This window comes from Excalfactoria chinensis, chromosome 17, assembly GCF_039878825.1.
Source record: "Excalfactoria chinensis isolate bCotChi1 chromosome 17, bCotChi1.hap2, whole genome shotgun sequence".
Classification (NCBI taxonomy): domain Eukaryota; kingdom Metazoa; phylum Chordata; class Aves; order Galliformes; family Phasianidae; genus Excalfactoria; species Excalfactoria chinensis.
The window spans coordinates 1,440,305-1,452,685 of record NC_092841.1 but is presented as its reverse complement, the minus strand read 5'-3'; the positions used below and the strand labels follow the sequence as shown (position 1 = coordinate 1,452,685).

Here is a 12,381-nt window from a genome sequence, read left to right as displayed (position 1 = left end):
TGCGGCCTCTCGGTACCTAAAGACAGACTACAGGCAGGAGGGGAGTCGACTCTTCACAAGGGTAGATGGTGTCAGGACACGGGGACACGGTTTTAAGTTGAAGAGGGCTCGAATTAGGTTGGAGATCAGGGGGAAGTTCTTCACAAAGAGAGCGGTGATGTGCTGGAACAGGCTGCGCAGAGAGATTGTGGACGCCCCGTCCTTGTGGTGGTTGGTGGCCCTGCCTGCAGCAGGGCGGTTGGAGACTGATGATCCTTGGGGTCCCTTCTGACCCAAGCCATTCTATCCTTCTTGGATTCTAAACAATTAGCTGAGGAAAGACTGATATGGAGATAGTGTGTGTGCAACCTTTATTTTCCCAGATCTATCAGCAGCACAAAGTTCAGTCACTGGAGGATGGAGAGCAACGTAGGCCCAGCCTGGCGCCCAAACACACGCAGCCCTGCGCTGCCAGGTCACCGACCAAGGCACTGTGACAGCAGCGGGCTCAACTGTGACCTCACCGACCCCCGTGCAGAAGCTGGGGCGCAGCAGAGCCCAGCATCACTCGTGCCTGGACTCCGGTTGAGCGCAGTCGCCAGACTTGGAGCCGCCAACGAGCCTTTGTTTGGGCCGTGCTGTGGGGCTGCCGGCAGCAGTTCCTGGTGCTCAGCCCACGGCATCGCCAACGTTCCCCCGGCCCTGCCTGGCTCAGGCAGCTGGGGCCCCGCGGGGTGCGCTCGCAGCAGCGGAGGTGAGCGGTGCGGGGACACGGCCCCGGGGCGGGCGGCGGGGAGCAGGGCCGGGGCTTCGTGCTGAGGGACCGGGGCGTCGCTGCTGCTGCTGCTGCTGCTCCTGCCCGCTGCTTCTGCTGCTGCAGCCGCCCCGGGGACGGCGAGTGACCGCGGCCTCTTTTGTCTTTTGCAGTTGCTGACAGCTCCTGCCCGCTGCAGCGCCAGCCGAGGGAGCAGCTTTCCCACCTCGGCTCTCCCCAGCCCACCGCACAGCCCGGGGCCATGGAGCCGCCCTCGGACTGGAGCTGCCCCCTCTGCGGGCAGAGCCGGGACGACGCGGCCTACGCCGTGCCCTGCCGGCACCAGCTGTGCTTGGGCTGTGCGCTGCGCTGGGCAAAGCAGCAGCCCACCTGCGCCGTCTGCAAGGAGAGCATCGAGAGCATCCGGTACTCGGTGCGATCCGAGGACGATTTCCTCGAGTGCCCCATCCCGCAGCCTGCACAGCACTCCGAGGACGAGCAGGAGGACGAGCAGGGCTCTGCACAGCCGCAGCTCGTGGCTGCCGAGCACGGCTTCCCAGCCGAGGTCTGGGCGGACTTCTTCCGAGGAGACCCGGGAGACCTCGGACCGCTGCTCCGGTGGATCCAGCAGGAGCTGGAGGGGATCACCGAGGACGAGTGGTGGGAGGTGGCTGCAGCACGGACTGCCATCATGCACCTCCTGTGCGTCTACGGACTCGACGAGGACGCCCTCATCTTGAGCATGGAGACCCACCTGGAGGAGCACACGGAGCGGTTTGTGGCGGGGCTCATCGACACCGTGACAGCCCTGTACGGCCCGGAGCTCCGCCGGCGGCAGCACAGCCAGGCTGCCCGTGAAGCAGGAGGGCAGGACGGCCCCGCGGACACCCCCAGCCCCGCCACCTCCCAGCAGGAGCCTCCCGCCTCCGGCCCGGGCCGCTCCGCCAGCCCTGCAGGCCCCGGCGCTGAGCAGCTCCCCGGCGTCCCTCCTGGGGGGCCCGAGCCCCAGCCCGCCGCCCCCGTGTCCCCGCAGGAGCCGCAGGAGGAGCCGGGGCAGGCGGCGGCAGCGGGCCCCTCCGCCCAGGGCACGGACCGCTCGCCTGGGGGGCCCCGACGCCCCCCGAAGAGGAGGGCCAGCAGCTGCCCCCCGGATTCGCCCCCATCCCCCAAGAGGCGGCGCTAGGCCGGCACCCACTGCGGTGCTGAGCACGGCTCTGGGGTTGGGAAACCAACAACAACCTCATTCTCCCTTTACAGACAATAAAATATTGAAAAAAACATGAAAAGGTCTCCGCGTTATTCACAATGAAATTGGGTTTGCTGCCCTTCCTCACGTCTGTTTCTCCAGCATCTCCTGATGCTTGGAGAAGACACAGAGCCATAACTTTCACAATCAGAACCCAGGAGAGCACGCTCCCGTTTCAGGTCACACTGAGGTGGGTGAATGGGATTAATGGGAACCCTTCAGACATTTACTGATGTCAGACCCTAAATTCCAAACAGCATCTCTTTCTTCCACAACTACTGAAAAGAAAGAATCTCCAGGCACAGAACCACAGAAGTGGAGGTGCAGGAAGGAGCCTGTGGAAATCTCCCCATCCAGACCCCTGCCAAAGCCAGCTTGTGAAATACACTACACAGGGAAGTGTGAGCAAGCAGCCTGCTGTGCAGTGTGCACGGGCTGTAGGAAGGAACCCGGGCGTAGGCATTGCCCCAGCTGATGCTGCTTGGGAACCAGAACACGTCCAAAAGAATTCATCATGCTACAGATGCCACTTGGAGTAAATGGATTTCACTAATCACACAACAAGCTCGGATGGGGAAACTCAGCCGTCCTGGAATCCTAGAGGTGATCATGGACTGGCCTGAGGGTAAAAAGTTTGTGACATCACCTGCAGAGGAGGTGTCACGTGCTAAAGAGGCTCCACCATACAATGAGCTACCAGAAACTGAAAAGAAATTTGCCCTATTCACAGACGGATCGTGTCGTATTGTAGGGAAACATCGCAGATGGAAAGCTGCTGTATGGAGTCCCACACGACAAGTTGCAGAGGCCACTGAAGGTAAAGGAGAGTCAAGGCAATTTGCAGAGGTAAAGGCTGTTCAGCTAGCTCTAGATGTAGCTGAACGGGAGAGGTGGCCAATGCTTCATCTTTATACTGACTCATGGATGGTGGTAAAAGCCTTATGGGGGTGGTTGCAGCAGTGGGAACAAGACAACTGGCAACGACGAAGAGGTAAACCTATTTGGGCTGCTGAACTGTGGAAAGACATTGCTGCCCGAATAAGGAATATCATTGTAAAAGTGCGCCATGTAGATGCGCATGTGCCTGAAAGTAAGGCCATTGGAGAACATCAAAATAACCATCAGGTTGATCGAGCTGCCAAGACTGAGGTGGCTCAAATAGACTTGGACTGGCAGAACAAAGGTGAATTATTCCTAGCTCGGTGGGCCCATGAGACAGTGGGTTATCAAGGAAGAGATGCAACACATAAATGGGCCAGAGACCTGGGGGTGGACTTAACTAAGGATGCTATTGCTCAGGTCATTCATGACTGTGAAACATGCGCCATAATTAAACAAGCCAAGAGGATGAAACCTTTTTGGGGGGAAGGGCGATGGCAAAAGTATAAATATGGGGAGGCGTGGCAGGTTGATGATATCACATTGCCACGATCCCGAAATGGTAAGCGGTATGTGCTCACCATGGTCGAGGTGACCACTGGGTGGCTTGATACATACGCAGTACCCCATTCTACTGCCCGAAACACCATATTAGGATTGGAAAAGCAAGTCCTGTGGCGGCATGGCACTCCGGAAAGAATTGAATCAGATAATGGAACTCATTTCAAAAATTGCCTTGTAAATACCTGGGCCATAAATCATGGCATTGAGTGGATCTACCATATTCCCTATCATGCACCGGCGTCTGGTAAAATGGAACGATTCAACGGATTGTTAAAAACTATGTTGAAAGCAATGGGCGGCGGAACATATAAAAATTGGGAAAACCATTTAGCAGAAGCCACCTGGTTGGTCAACACTCGAGGATCTGGTAATCGTGATGGTCCCAACCAATGCAGCTCCCTACATACCGTAGAGGGAGATAAGGTTCCTGTAGTACACGTAAAGAGCGTGTTGGGAAAAGCGGTTTGGGTCCTTCCAGCGTCTGGAAAGGGCAAACCTCTCCGAGGTACTGTTTTTGCCCAGGGACCCAGATGCACTTGGTGGGTGATGCACACAAATGGGAATGTCCAATGTGTAGCACAAGGGAATTTGATGTTGGGGGAGTGCAGCCAATAATTTCTTGTATATATAAGTAGAGCCTTAGAGATATATGACGAATGTCCAATTATGGTGCAGGACTTAAGATAGGTGGATTAATAGTAAGAAAACACTTTCTGTATACCTAAACTAGGCATCCTATAAGCAAGTTTTCCATCTGGTCTCTATATCATGCACTGGCAATGAATGTGTAGAGCACACATGGAAAGAAGTATAATTTAGAATGAATCCGTGGTGTCTGGGAAAGGATGAGTGCACCTTGATGTGGGGGACGCCCCGCTAGCGCTGCCTTTCCCTTCCACCGCTGTCATGTTCCTTTTCCAGCAGTTTTGCCATTTCCTCAACTTAGTCAATAATTGTGTGTTAAGTTACGAAGTTTTATTTTCAGCCTAAGGATTTGCATGAAAATAGATATAAATTGTTAAGGCAATAAGTTTGCCAATTGTTCACAACTATATATATGTGTGTGTGTGTAATAAGCATAATGTAATGATGTAGAATAAGGGGTGGAATGTCATGGTTTTGCAATGCTGTAATTTTGCTATCAGTATTCCACATCATAACATCATGTTAAGCATAGATAATTTTGACGAATGCGCTGTTCACAAAAGAAGACTGAATGTCGCAGAGAACACCACGGTCAGTCATATGACAAGGACTCTATATAATCTCACTTCGGTGCTGAACTCGCTCTCTTGGACCTTGCCAGCCAGGGGGGAGCCATGAGGGAGCGTTCCAGCCGTTCCGCCTAGAGTTACAGTAGGCCTCTCGGTTTCGGGACTCACTCTCTCTTATTTTACTTGATTCGTTAGCTTTAATTCCAATTATATTGCATTATATTGTGTTATTCTGTATTCCGATATAGTATTTAGTAAATAAGTGTGCCTCCTTAGATTGTTGCCGCTGTATTAATTTTCCTTTCCCCTATTTCCCTTTTCTTTTCTGCACCAGCGGCCTGTGGGCTGACTGCCCCCCTGTCATGGGTGCAGGTAGATTTTAGGTTAACCCAGGACAACACGTCAAAAAGAATCCAGGTATCAAAAGGAATAAAGTTGTGGAAGGAAGGGCTGTCATTCTGAGGGACCTCAACAGACTTAAAAGGTGGGCCTGGAGAATCTAATGAGATTCAACACAGAAAAGTGCCAGGGTTGGCACTTGGGCTGGAGGAATCCCAAACGTCCATACAGAGGGGAAGGAGCAGGCCTTGAGAGTAGCCCTGCAGAGAAGGCCCTGGGGGTCCTGGTGGATGAAGAACTGAACATGAGACAGCAGTGTGCCATTGAAGCACAGAAAGAAAACATGACTCTGGGCCCCATCAAAGAGGGGTGGCCAGCAGGCACATGGAGGTGATTGTCCCTCTCTGCTCTGCCCTCATGAGGCCCCATCTGGAGTACTGTGACCAGGTGTGGGACCGGCAGTACAAGAAAGACAGGGAGCTGCTGGAGAGGGTCCAGAGGAGGCCACAAAGATGCTCAGAGGGCAGCAGCACCAACCCTACAAAGACAGGCTGAGGGAGCTGGGCTTGCTCAGCCCAGAGAAGAGAAGGCTGCAGGGTGACCTCATTGCGGCCTCTCGGTACCTAAAGACAGACTACAGGCAGGAGGGGAGTCAACTCTTCACAAGGGTAGATGGTGTCAGGACACGGGGACACGGTTTTAAGTTGAAGAGGGCTCAAATTAGGTTGGAGATCAGGGGGAAGTTCTACACATAGAGAGCGGTGATGTGCTGGAACAGGCTGCCCAGAGAGGTTGTGGACGTCCCGTCCTTGGAAATGTCAAAGGCCAGGTTGGATTGGAACTGGGCAGACAGGTCCAGTATTACATGAGGAGGTTGTTGGCCCTGCCTGCAGCAGGACAGTTAGAGATTGATGATCCTTGGGGTCCCTTCTGACCCAAGCCATTCTATCCTTCTTTGATTCTAAACAAATTGCAGAGGAAAGATTCATATGGAGATACTGTGTGTGCAATTTTTATTTTCCCAGATCTATCAGCAGCACAAAGTTCAGTCCCTGGAGGATGGAGGGCAACGTAGGCCCAGCCTGGCGCCCAAACAGACGCAGCCCTGCGCTGCCAGGTCACCGACCAAGGCACTGTGACAGCAGCGGGCTCAACTGTGACCTCACCGACCCCCGTGCAGAAGCTGGGGCGCAGCAGAGCCCAGCATCACTCGTGCCTGGACTCCGGTTGAGCGCAGTCGCCAGACTTGGAGCCGCTAACGAGCCTTTGTTTGGGCCGTGCTGTGGGGCTGCCGGCAGCAGTTCCTGGTGCTCAGCCCACGGCATCGCCAGCGTTCCCCCGGCCCTGCCTGGCTCAGGCAGCCGGGGCCCCGCGGGGTGCGCTCGCAGCAGCGGAGGTGAGCGGTGCGGGGACACGGCCCCGGGGCGGGTGGCGGGGAGCAGGGCCGGGGCTTCGTGCTGAGGGACCGGGGCGTCGCTGCTGCTGCTGCTTCTGCTGCTTCTGCTGCTTCTGCTGCTGCAGCCGCCCCGGGGACGGCGAGTGACCGCGGCCTCTTTTGTCTTTCGCAGTTGCTGACAGCTCCTGCCCGCTGCAGCGCCAGCCGAGGGAGCAGCTTTCCCACCTCGGCTCTCCCCAGCCCACCGCACAGCCCGGGGCCATGGAGCCGCCCTCGGACTGGAGCTGCCCCCTCTGCGGGCAGAGCCGGGACGACGCGGCCTACGCCGTGCCCTGCCGGCACCAGCTGTGCTTGGGCTGTGCGCTGCGCTGGGCAAAGCAGCAGCCCACCTGCGCCGTCTGCAAGGAGAGCATCGAGAGCATCCGGTACTCGGTGCGATCCGAGGACGATTTCCTCGAGTGCCCCATCCCGCAGCCTGCACAGCACTCCGAGGACGAGCAGGAGGACGAGCAGGGCTCTGCACAGCCGCAGCTCGTGGCTGCCGAGCACGGCTTCCCAGCCGAGGTCTGGGCGGACTTCTTCCGAGGAGACCCGGGAGACCTCGGACCGCTGCTCCGGTGGATCCAGCAGGAGCTGGAGGGGATCACCGAGGACGAGTGGTGGGAGGTGGCTGCAGCACGGACTGCCATCATGCACCTCCTGTGCGTCTACGGGCTGGACGAGGACGCCCTCATCTTGAGCATGGAGACCCATCTGGAGGAGCACACGGAGCGGTTTGTGGCGGGGCTCATCGACACCGTGACAGCCCTGTACGGCCCGGAGCTCCGCCGGCGGCAGCACAGCCAGGCTGCCCGTGAAGCAGGAGGGCAGGACGGCCCCGCGGACACCCCCAGCCCCGCCACCTCCCAGCAGGAGCCTCCCGCCTCCGGCCCGGGCCGCTCCGCCAGCCCTGCAGGCCCCGGCGCTGAGCAGCTCCCCGGCGTCCCTCCTGGGGGGCCCGAGCCCCAGCCCGCCGCCCCCGTGTCCCCGCAGGAGCCGCAGGAGGAGCCGGGGCAGGCGGCGGCAGCGGGCCCCTCCGCCCAGGGCACGGACCGCTCGCCTGGGGGGCCCCGACGCCCCCCGAAGAGGAGGGCCAGCAGCTGCCCCCCGGATTCGCCCCCATCCCCCAAGAGGCGGCGCTAGGCCGGCACCCACTGCGGTGCTGAGCACGGCTCTGGGGTTGGCAGACCAACAACAACCTCAATTCTCCCTTTACAGACAATAAAATATTGAAAAAACAAGAAATGTCTCCGCGTTATTCGCACTGAAATTGGGTTTGCTGCTCCTCCCCACGTTGGTTTCTCCAGCATCTCCTGATGCTGGAAGACACGGAACTACAAGTTCTACACGTATAATCTTTTTATTGAATCGGTTCCACCACGCGGTGGATGAAGCTGGTAGTGACCTCGGACTAACCCCCCGTGCCCAAAAGCTCTTTCCGTGCTGCCCGGCTCCCCAGCACGTTGGAGCAGCCGTTGGAGCAGCTGTTGTTGCAGGCTGAGCATCCCGCCCCCTCAGAGCTCTGCTCTCCTATTGGCTGATCCCAATTTTGTCCTCTCATACCCGAAATGCAAGGATTGTCCATAACAAATCATATCAAAGCCGTCTAATTTCCCTCTGTAAGAGAGTGGCTGATCTTGTGGACAACTCAAGAGCAATGGGTGTCTGATGCCGTGGCACTTCCAGCTCTCTGATCACGAAGACTGCTGAAGAAATATGTGTGACATGATCTCAACACACAGTGATGCAGAACTGGACAGACAACCAGGCTTAAAGATCAGCCACCAACTGTAGTTCTTTCAGCCCAGGTCATCCATAACATGGCTTGTCTTTACCATTCACATCCATGAGCTGTAATATAGGACAGAAGATGCTCATATTCCTTGCGTTTGAAAATGGCTGAGGTGACAAAGGACTCAAAGGGAGCTTAAGTGATATTATGGCTGTGGAATGAAAGCAAACAAACAACCCCCCCTCCCAAACATGGGATTTAATAAGGATAATGCAAAACACTCTTTTCAGATGGGATCCAATTGGGAATAGAAGTGGGGACCACACCTCGTGTGGCACATCACTGTCACACTGCTGCCAAGGGTGAGTGCCATCCTGCCATCCCAGGCCATTGCTCATCTCCTGCTTAGTGGAATCCTGCAAGTCTCTGGGGTTGTGTCAAGTCCCTCAGCCAAACATACTTCCAAATCAGGGTAAGTTCAGCTCATGGTCTGCATTAAGACGTGAAGAAAGACATTACTCCTCAGCATCTGCTACTGCTTCCAGCTTCTTCCCTTCTTGTTTCCAAGGAGGAAGGCACAGGAATAGCCTTCGGCAGTTTTTGGTGTCTTTTGCACTCTGCAAATACCGAGTGCCCTCAAACCCCATTCACTACTGTGCTGTCTCCTTTATAGCCAAGAATGGGGACAAATCCTCAAGTCTCAATGGAGGTGCTGCCAGAGCAGGGCAGCCCCATAGTGAATGATCTGACCCTGTTGTCCCAAGGTGCCCAGAAGCTGGAGGGTGGATGGGTTAACTCTAACAGCTGCTTTTGAAGGTCTGAGTGCCCATAATCTGCTCTTAGAGAGTTCATCCCTTACTCATCCCTTCCCAGCTGCAGCTCTTAGAGGAGAGAGCGATAATGCTCATAGTATTTTTCACTCCTTCCATGACAGTCAAGGCTGGACATCTGCTGTGCAGAGTCACCTGTGAGCTATTTGCAATTATTTCACCATGTCGGGCACTGACCTGTGAAACCTGCCATGCAGTGCAAGCTTGGCCACAAGCTGCTTCAAGAATTGTGATTGCAAACACTGCTTTCCCATCCATCCCCACTTGTGCCTCATGTGTCACTCATGCTGTGTGTACCTGCTGAGGTGCTACCAGTGGGTCTATTTAACATTTACGTGGATCTTGCTTTCCTGTCCTGCAATGAGTGTATGTTCCTTCAGATCAGCTTTACTGTTGTAAGTGGCCTCCCAGGTAATTGTGCTGTTTTAGCCTTTGGTTATACTTGTTTCCGCTTTCCCTGCTCACATCACAGTCTTTAGGTAAAAACTGTGCTGCAGGCAATGGTGTGAGCGTGGAAATTGTTGGCTTTACAGCTTGGCTGCTCTGAAAATATAGCTGGCAGCTTTCTGCAGGGGAAGATAATGTTATTACCATATCCCTTCAGAACTATGACCAAACCTTGTGCTGAATCTTGCCCAAAAATTTCTCTCCTGAGTTTTAGCAAAATGCGACAAAAATGTATCACAGGCAGTGAGAGATGAATTGGAAAATACTCCACAGGTACATTTATGCCCAGGAGATTGATTTAGGCAGAGCTGCCCACCTGATCTGGAGAAATGGTGGTTCCTGGAGTGCAGAGCGGGTCATCTCTGCATTTATGCTGCCTTCATGATTTCATGTCGAAGCTGGATGAGGTCAAGAGGGAAAAAGTTGTTATCTTGCTTCTCTTCATTTGAATCAGTAAAGTCTGTGTTTTCCCATGGCAGCATCATCTGAAACATCCCATATTTGGGAAGCAACTTGAGCATTGCTTCCCAGTCTGTGCCCATTAAGAAGATCTGCCGGTACTCCAGATGCCTGTAAGAACTGACATTTCACTACATCAGCAAGACCAGGGCATAGGTGTGGTGGTAACACCTGCTCTAAAAGGCTCCTGGTTGCACTACAGCTTCCGTAACTCCAGTCTGTATAACTCCAGCCTGTTCTGTTCTAAGCAAAGTAAAGCCTTCAGACCACATGATATTCGTCATTGCTCAGGACGCTCTATTCATTGCTGTTGAGCTAATTCAAGCAGGGGGTTTGTTTGGAGTTAATTGTTTGCTGTTTGCAAACTGGTCAATGAGTGTTTAATTAGTTTCCTTTATTTAGATGCTATCATTTAAATTTAAGAGACAGTCATTGAAAAGCTGCCTACAGCTAAGGACTCAGTAATTCATTCACCATTGGTATTTCCTCTCATGATTTCTTTTTAACTGCATACATCATTTGTCTTTGTTTGGAGTTGAGGCTCAGAAGTTTTTCTTCCAATTGATCTCTGCGTTCTTCTGTCCATCCACAGCATCTGTAGCAAGTGATGAAGTGTCCACATTTGTCTTGACTCACTACTGCTTTCCAGTGTGGTGCAAGAAGAACCAAAAAATTCTCATGGACTCTCTAGCAATTCAAGTAACCTCCACTGAGCAACCAGCCTTTGAGAGCTGCTGCTAGGTATGGTAAATGCCCATGTGTTCAAGCATTTGGCATCAGCTGAATCTATGGGCTTTCTAACAGTGACAAGTTCAGGTAAGGGGGTTACCGCTGTCACTGACAATTTCAACATGTTTCTATTGATTTTTTCTACTTCCCAAACTAATCCTACTCCTGATCAAGGCAGAACATCTTCAGGGAGATCTACTTGTGCTCAGGGACATCCCTTTTGATGTCATGATAAGATACGGTTACATTCACCTCTTAAGCTTCCAGAAATTGTGCAAGCATGAAACAAGCACTTGGTAGTGACTGAAATGCCGTGACACTCTCTGCTCTCACCATGCTCCAGCCCCTACAAGCCAATGACTGGTTCTTCTGACTTAGCTAACCTCAAAGCCATTAGAAGGCCTTTAACAGAAGTGTAATATAGTCCTGACAGGGGATGGTGTGAAGACTAATGCCAGTGTTTGCTGGAGCAGTTCCTGGAGTATTTATTCTTTTAAAGACTAGAGAGAATTATTACCAAGTCGGGCTGCTTGGGAAGTCAGCCACTGTCAGCGCTCAGCTATCAGTCACGGGTGTGTGGAGAGTGAGAAGGATCAGGAGTGCCCTGGGTGTGCACCCATTGCTCAACACCAGCTGAACATCAGTGCACTATTAAGGCTGTCTGGGATGAAGCCAGGACATGGGGAGGGCACGGTGCAGCACTATGTCAGGTTATGGCAGATCATTTTATGCATTTTGATGCTTTGGTGAAAGAGACCTGTGAGCAGTGAAATAATTGCAGCCCTTCTTTCTGTTTCAATACAGAAATTTGAGAATAGGTTTCAAGACTGTCAAAAAGTCATCAGTTTTTTGATAGATTTGCAACTTGGTTTTCAGTCAGTATAAGTTCATAACCTGTGAATAAGTGAATAACCTGTGAATTTCAAATGAGATGTATAGAGTTTCATCTATTTTATATGTGACCCAAGATGATTCCTCTTCACTCACTGTGGCCCAGACAAGCCAGCGGGTTGGGCACCCATGCCTTAGAGTATTGATGGCTTCCTGACCTTTGTTGAATAGAACATGCCTTTTGGGAATGGAAAGACAGCATCTGCACTGTAAATGTGAAGAGAATAGGACTGAGAGGGACCTGCGTGATCGACTTGTCTGACCTTCTGTGCAGCCAAAGCAAAGGACTGTCCCACTTCGGGGCTGATGGGGATGTGCCCCTGATATTGTTGTCTCACATGTTGTCACTGTAACGTGCTGAAGTCACAAGAAATCTTCACTCAGGTGAATGACAGAAGATGTTTATTGCTGTACCCCCTCTTAGCAAGTGACAGAGGTCGTGAGTGGAACAGCAGAGTGAATTGGGATTTCAGGGCGCAGCTGGGCAGCCTCCAGGCTGTCACTGTGTCAAGGGCAGTGTTTGATTGACTCTGTGGCTTGTAACAGCAGCTGGAAGAGAGGCTCAGAAAGCCAAAGCTCAGCAAAACAAGATGTACATTCAGGACTCCAGATGGACCCCAGCCTCTGTGAAAGCGTATTGGTGACAGACCTCTGTTCAGCTGCAGGATCCAACCAAAGAAACATTGGTATCCAGTGCCCTCCAAAATGCTCCAGGACATCCTGCCTATTCTGCAGCTATCTTTCCCAAATTCTGAATGAAGCAGATGTCTTGCTTGAAATCACCTGCTAATCAAAGTGGTCCTTCTGTATGTATTCTGCCTCTGTATGCAACACAGTTCTTCAGAGCTGCTCAAAGCCCTTCCTTCCTTCCTTCCTTCCTTCC

At 53.1% G+C, this 12,381-nt stretch overlaps 1 protein-coding gene across 1 annotated transcript; it reads left to right on the top strand.

The window, feature by feature from the left end:
- Positions 1 to 6,243: 6,243 nt before the first annotated feature.
- LOC140260208 (uncharacterized) lies at positions 6,244 to 7,553 on the top strand. The gene is made up of 2 exons (XM_072352283.1): positions 6,244 to 6,371; positions 6,544 to 7,553. The coding sequence occupies exon 2, from the start codon at positions 6,633 to 6,635 to the stop codon at positions 7,551 to 7,553; it is 921 nt and encodes a 306-aa protein (XP_072208384.1). The 5' UTR covers positions 6,244 to 6,371; positions 6,544 to 6,632.
- The last annotated feature ends 4,828 nt before the right edge of the window (positions 7,554 to 12,381 follow it).

Excerpts from the sequence above, each read along its gene's own strand:
- LOC140260208 (XM_072352283.1), top strand. The coding sequence starts at position 6,633 with ATGGAGCCGCCCTCGGACTGGAGCTGCCCCCTCTGCGGGCAGAGCCGG.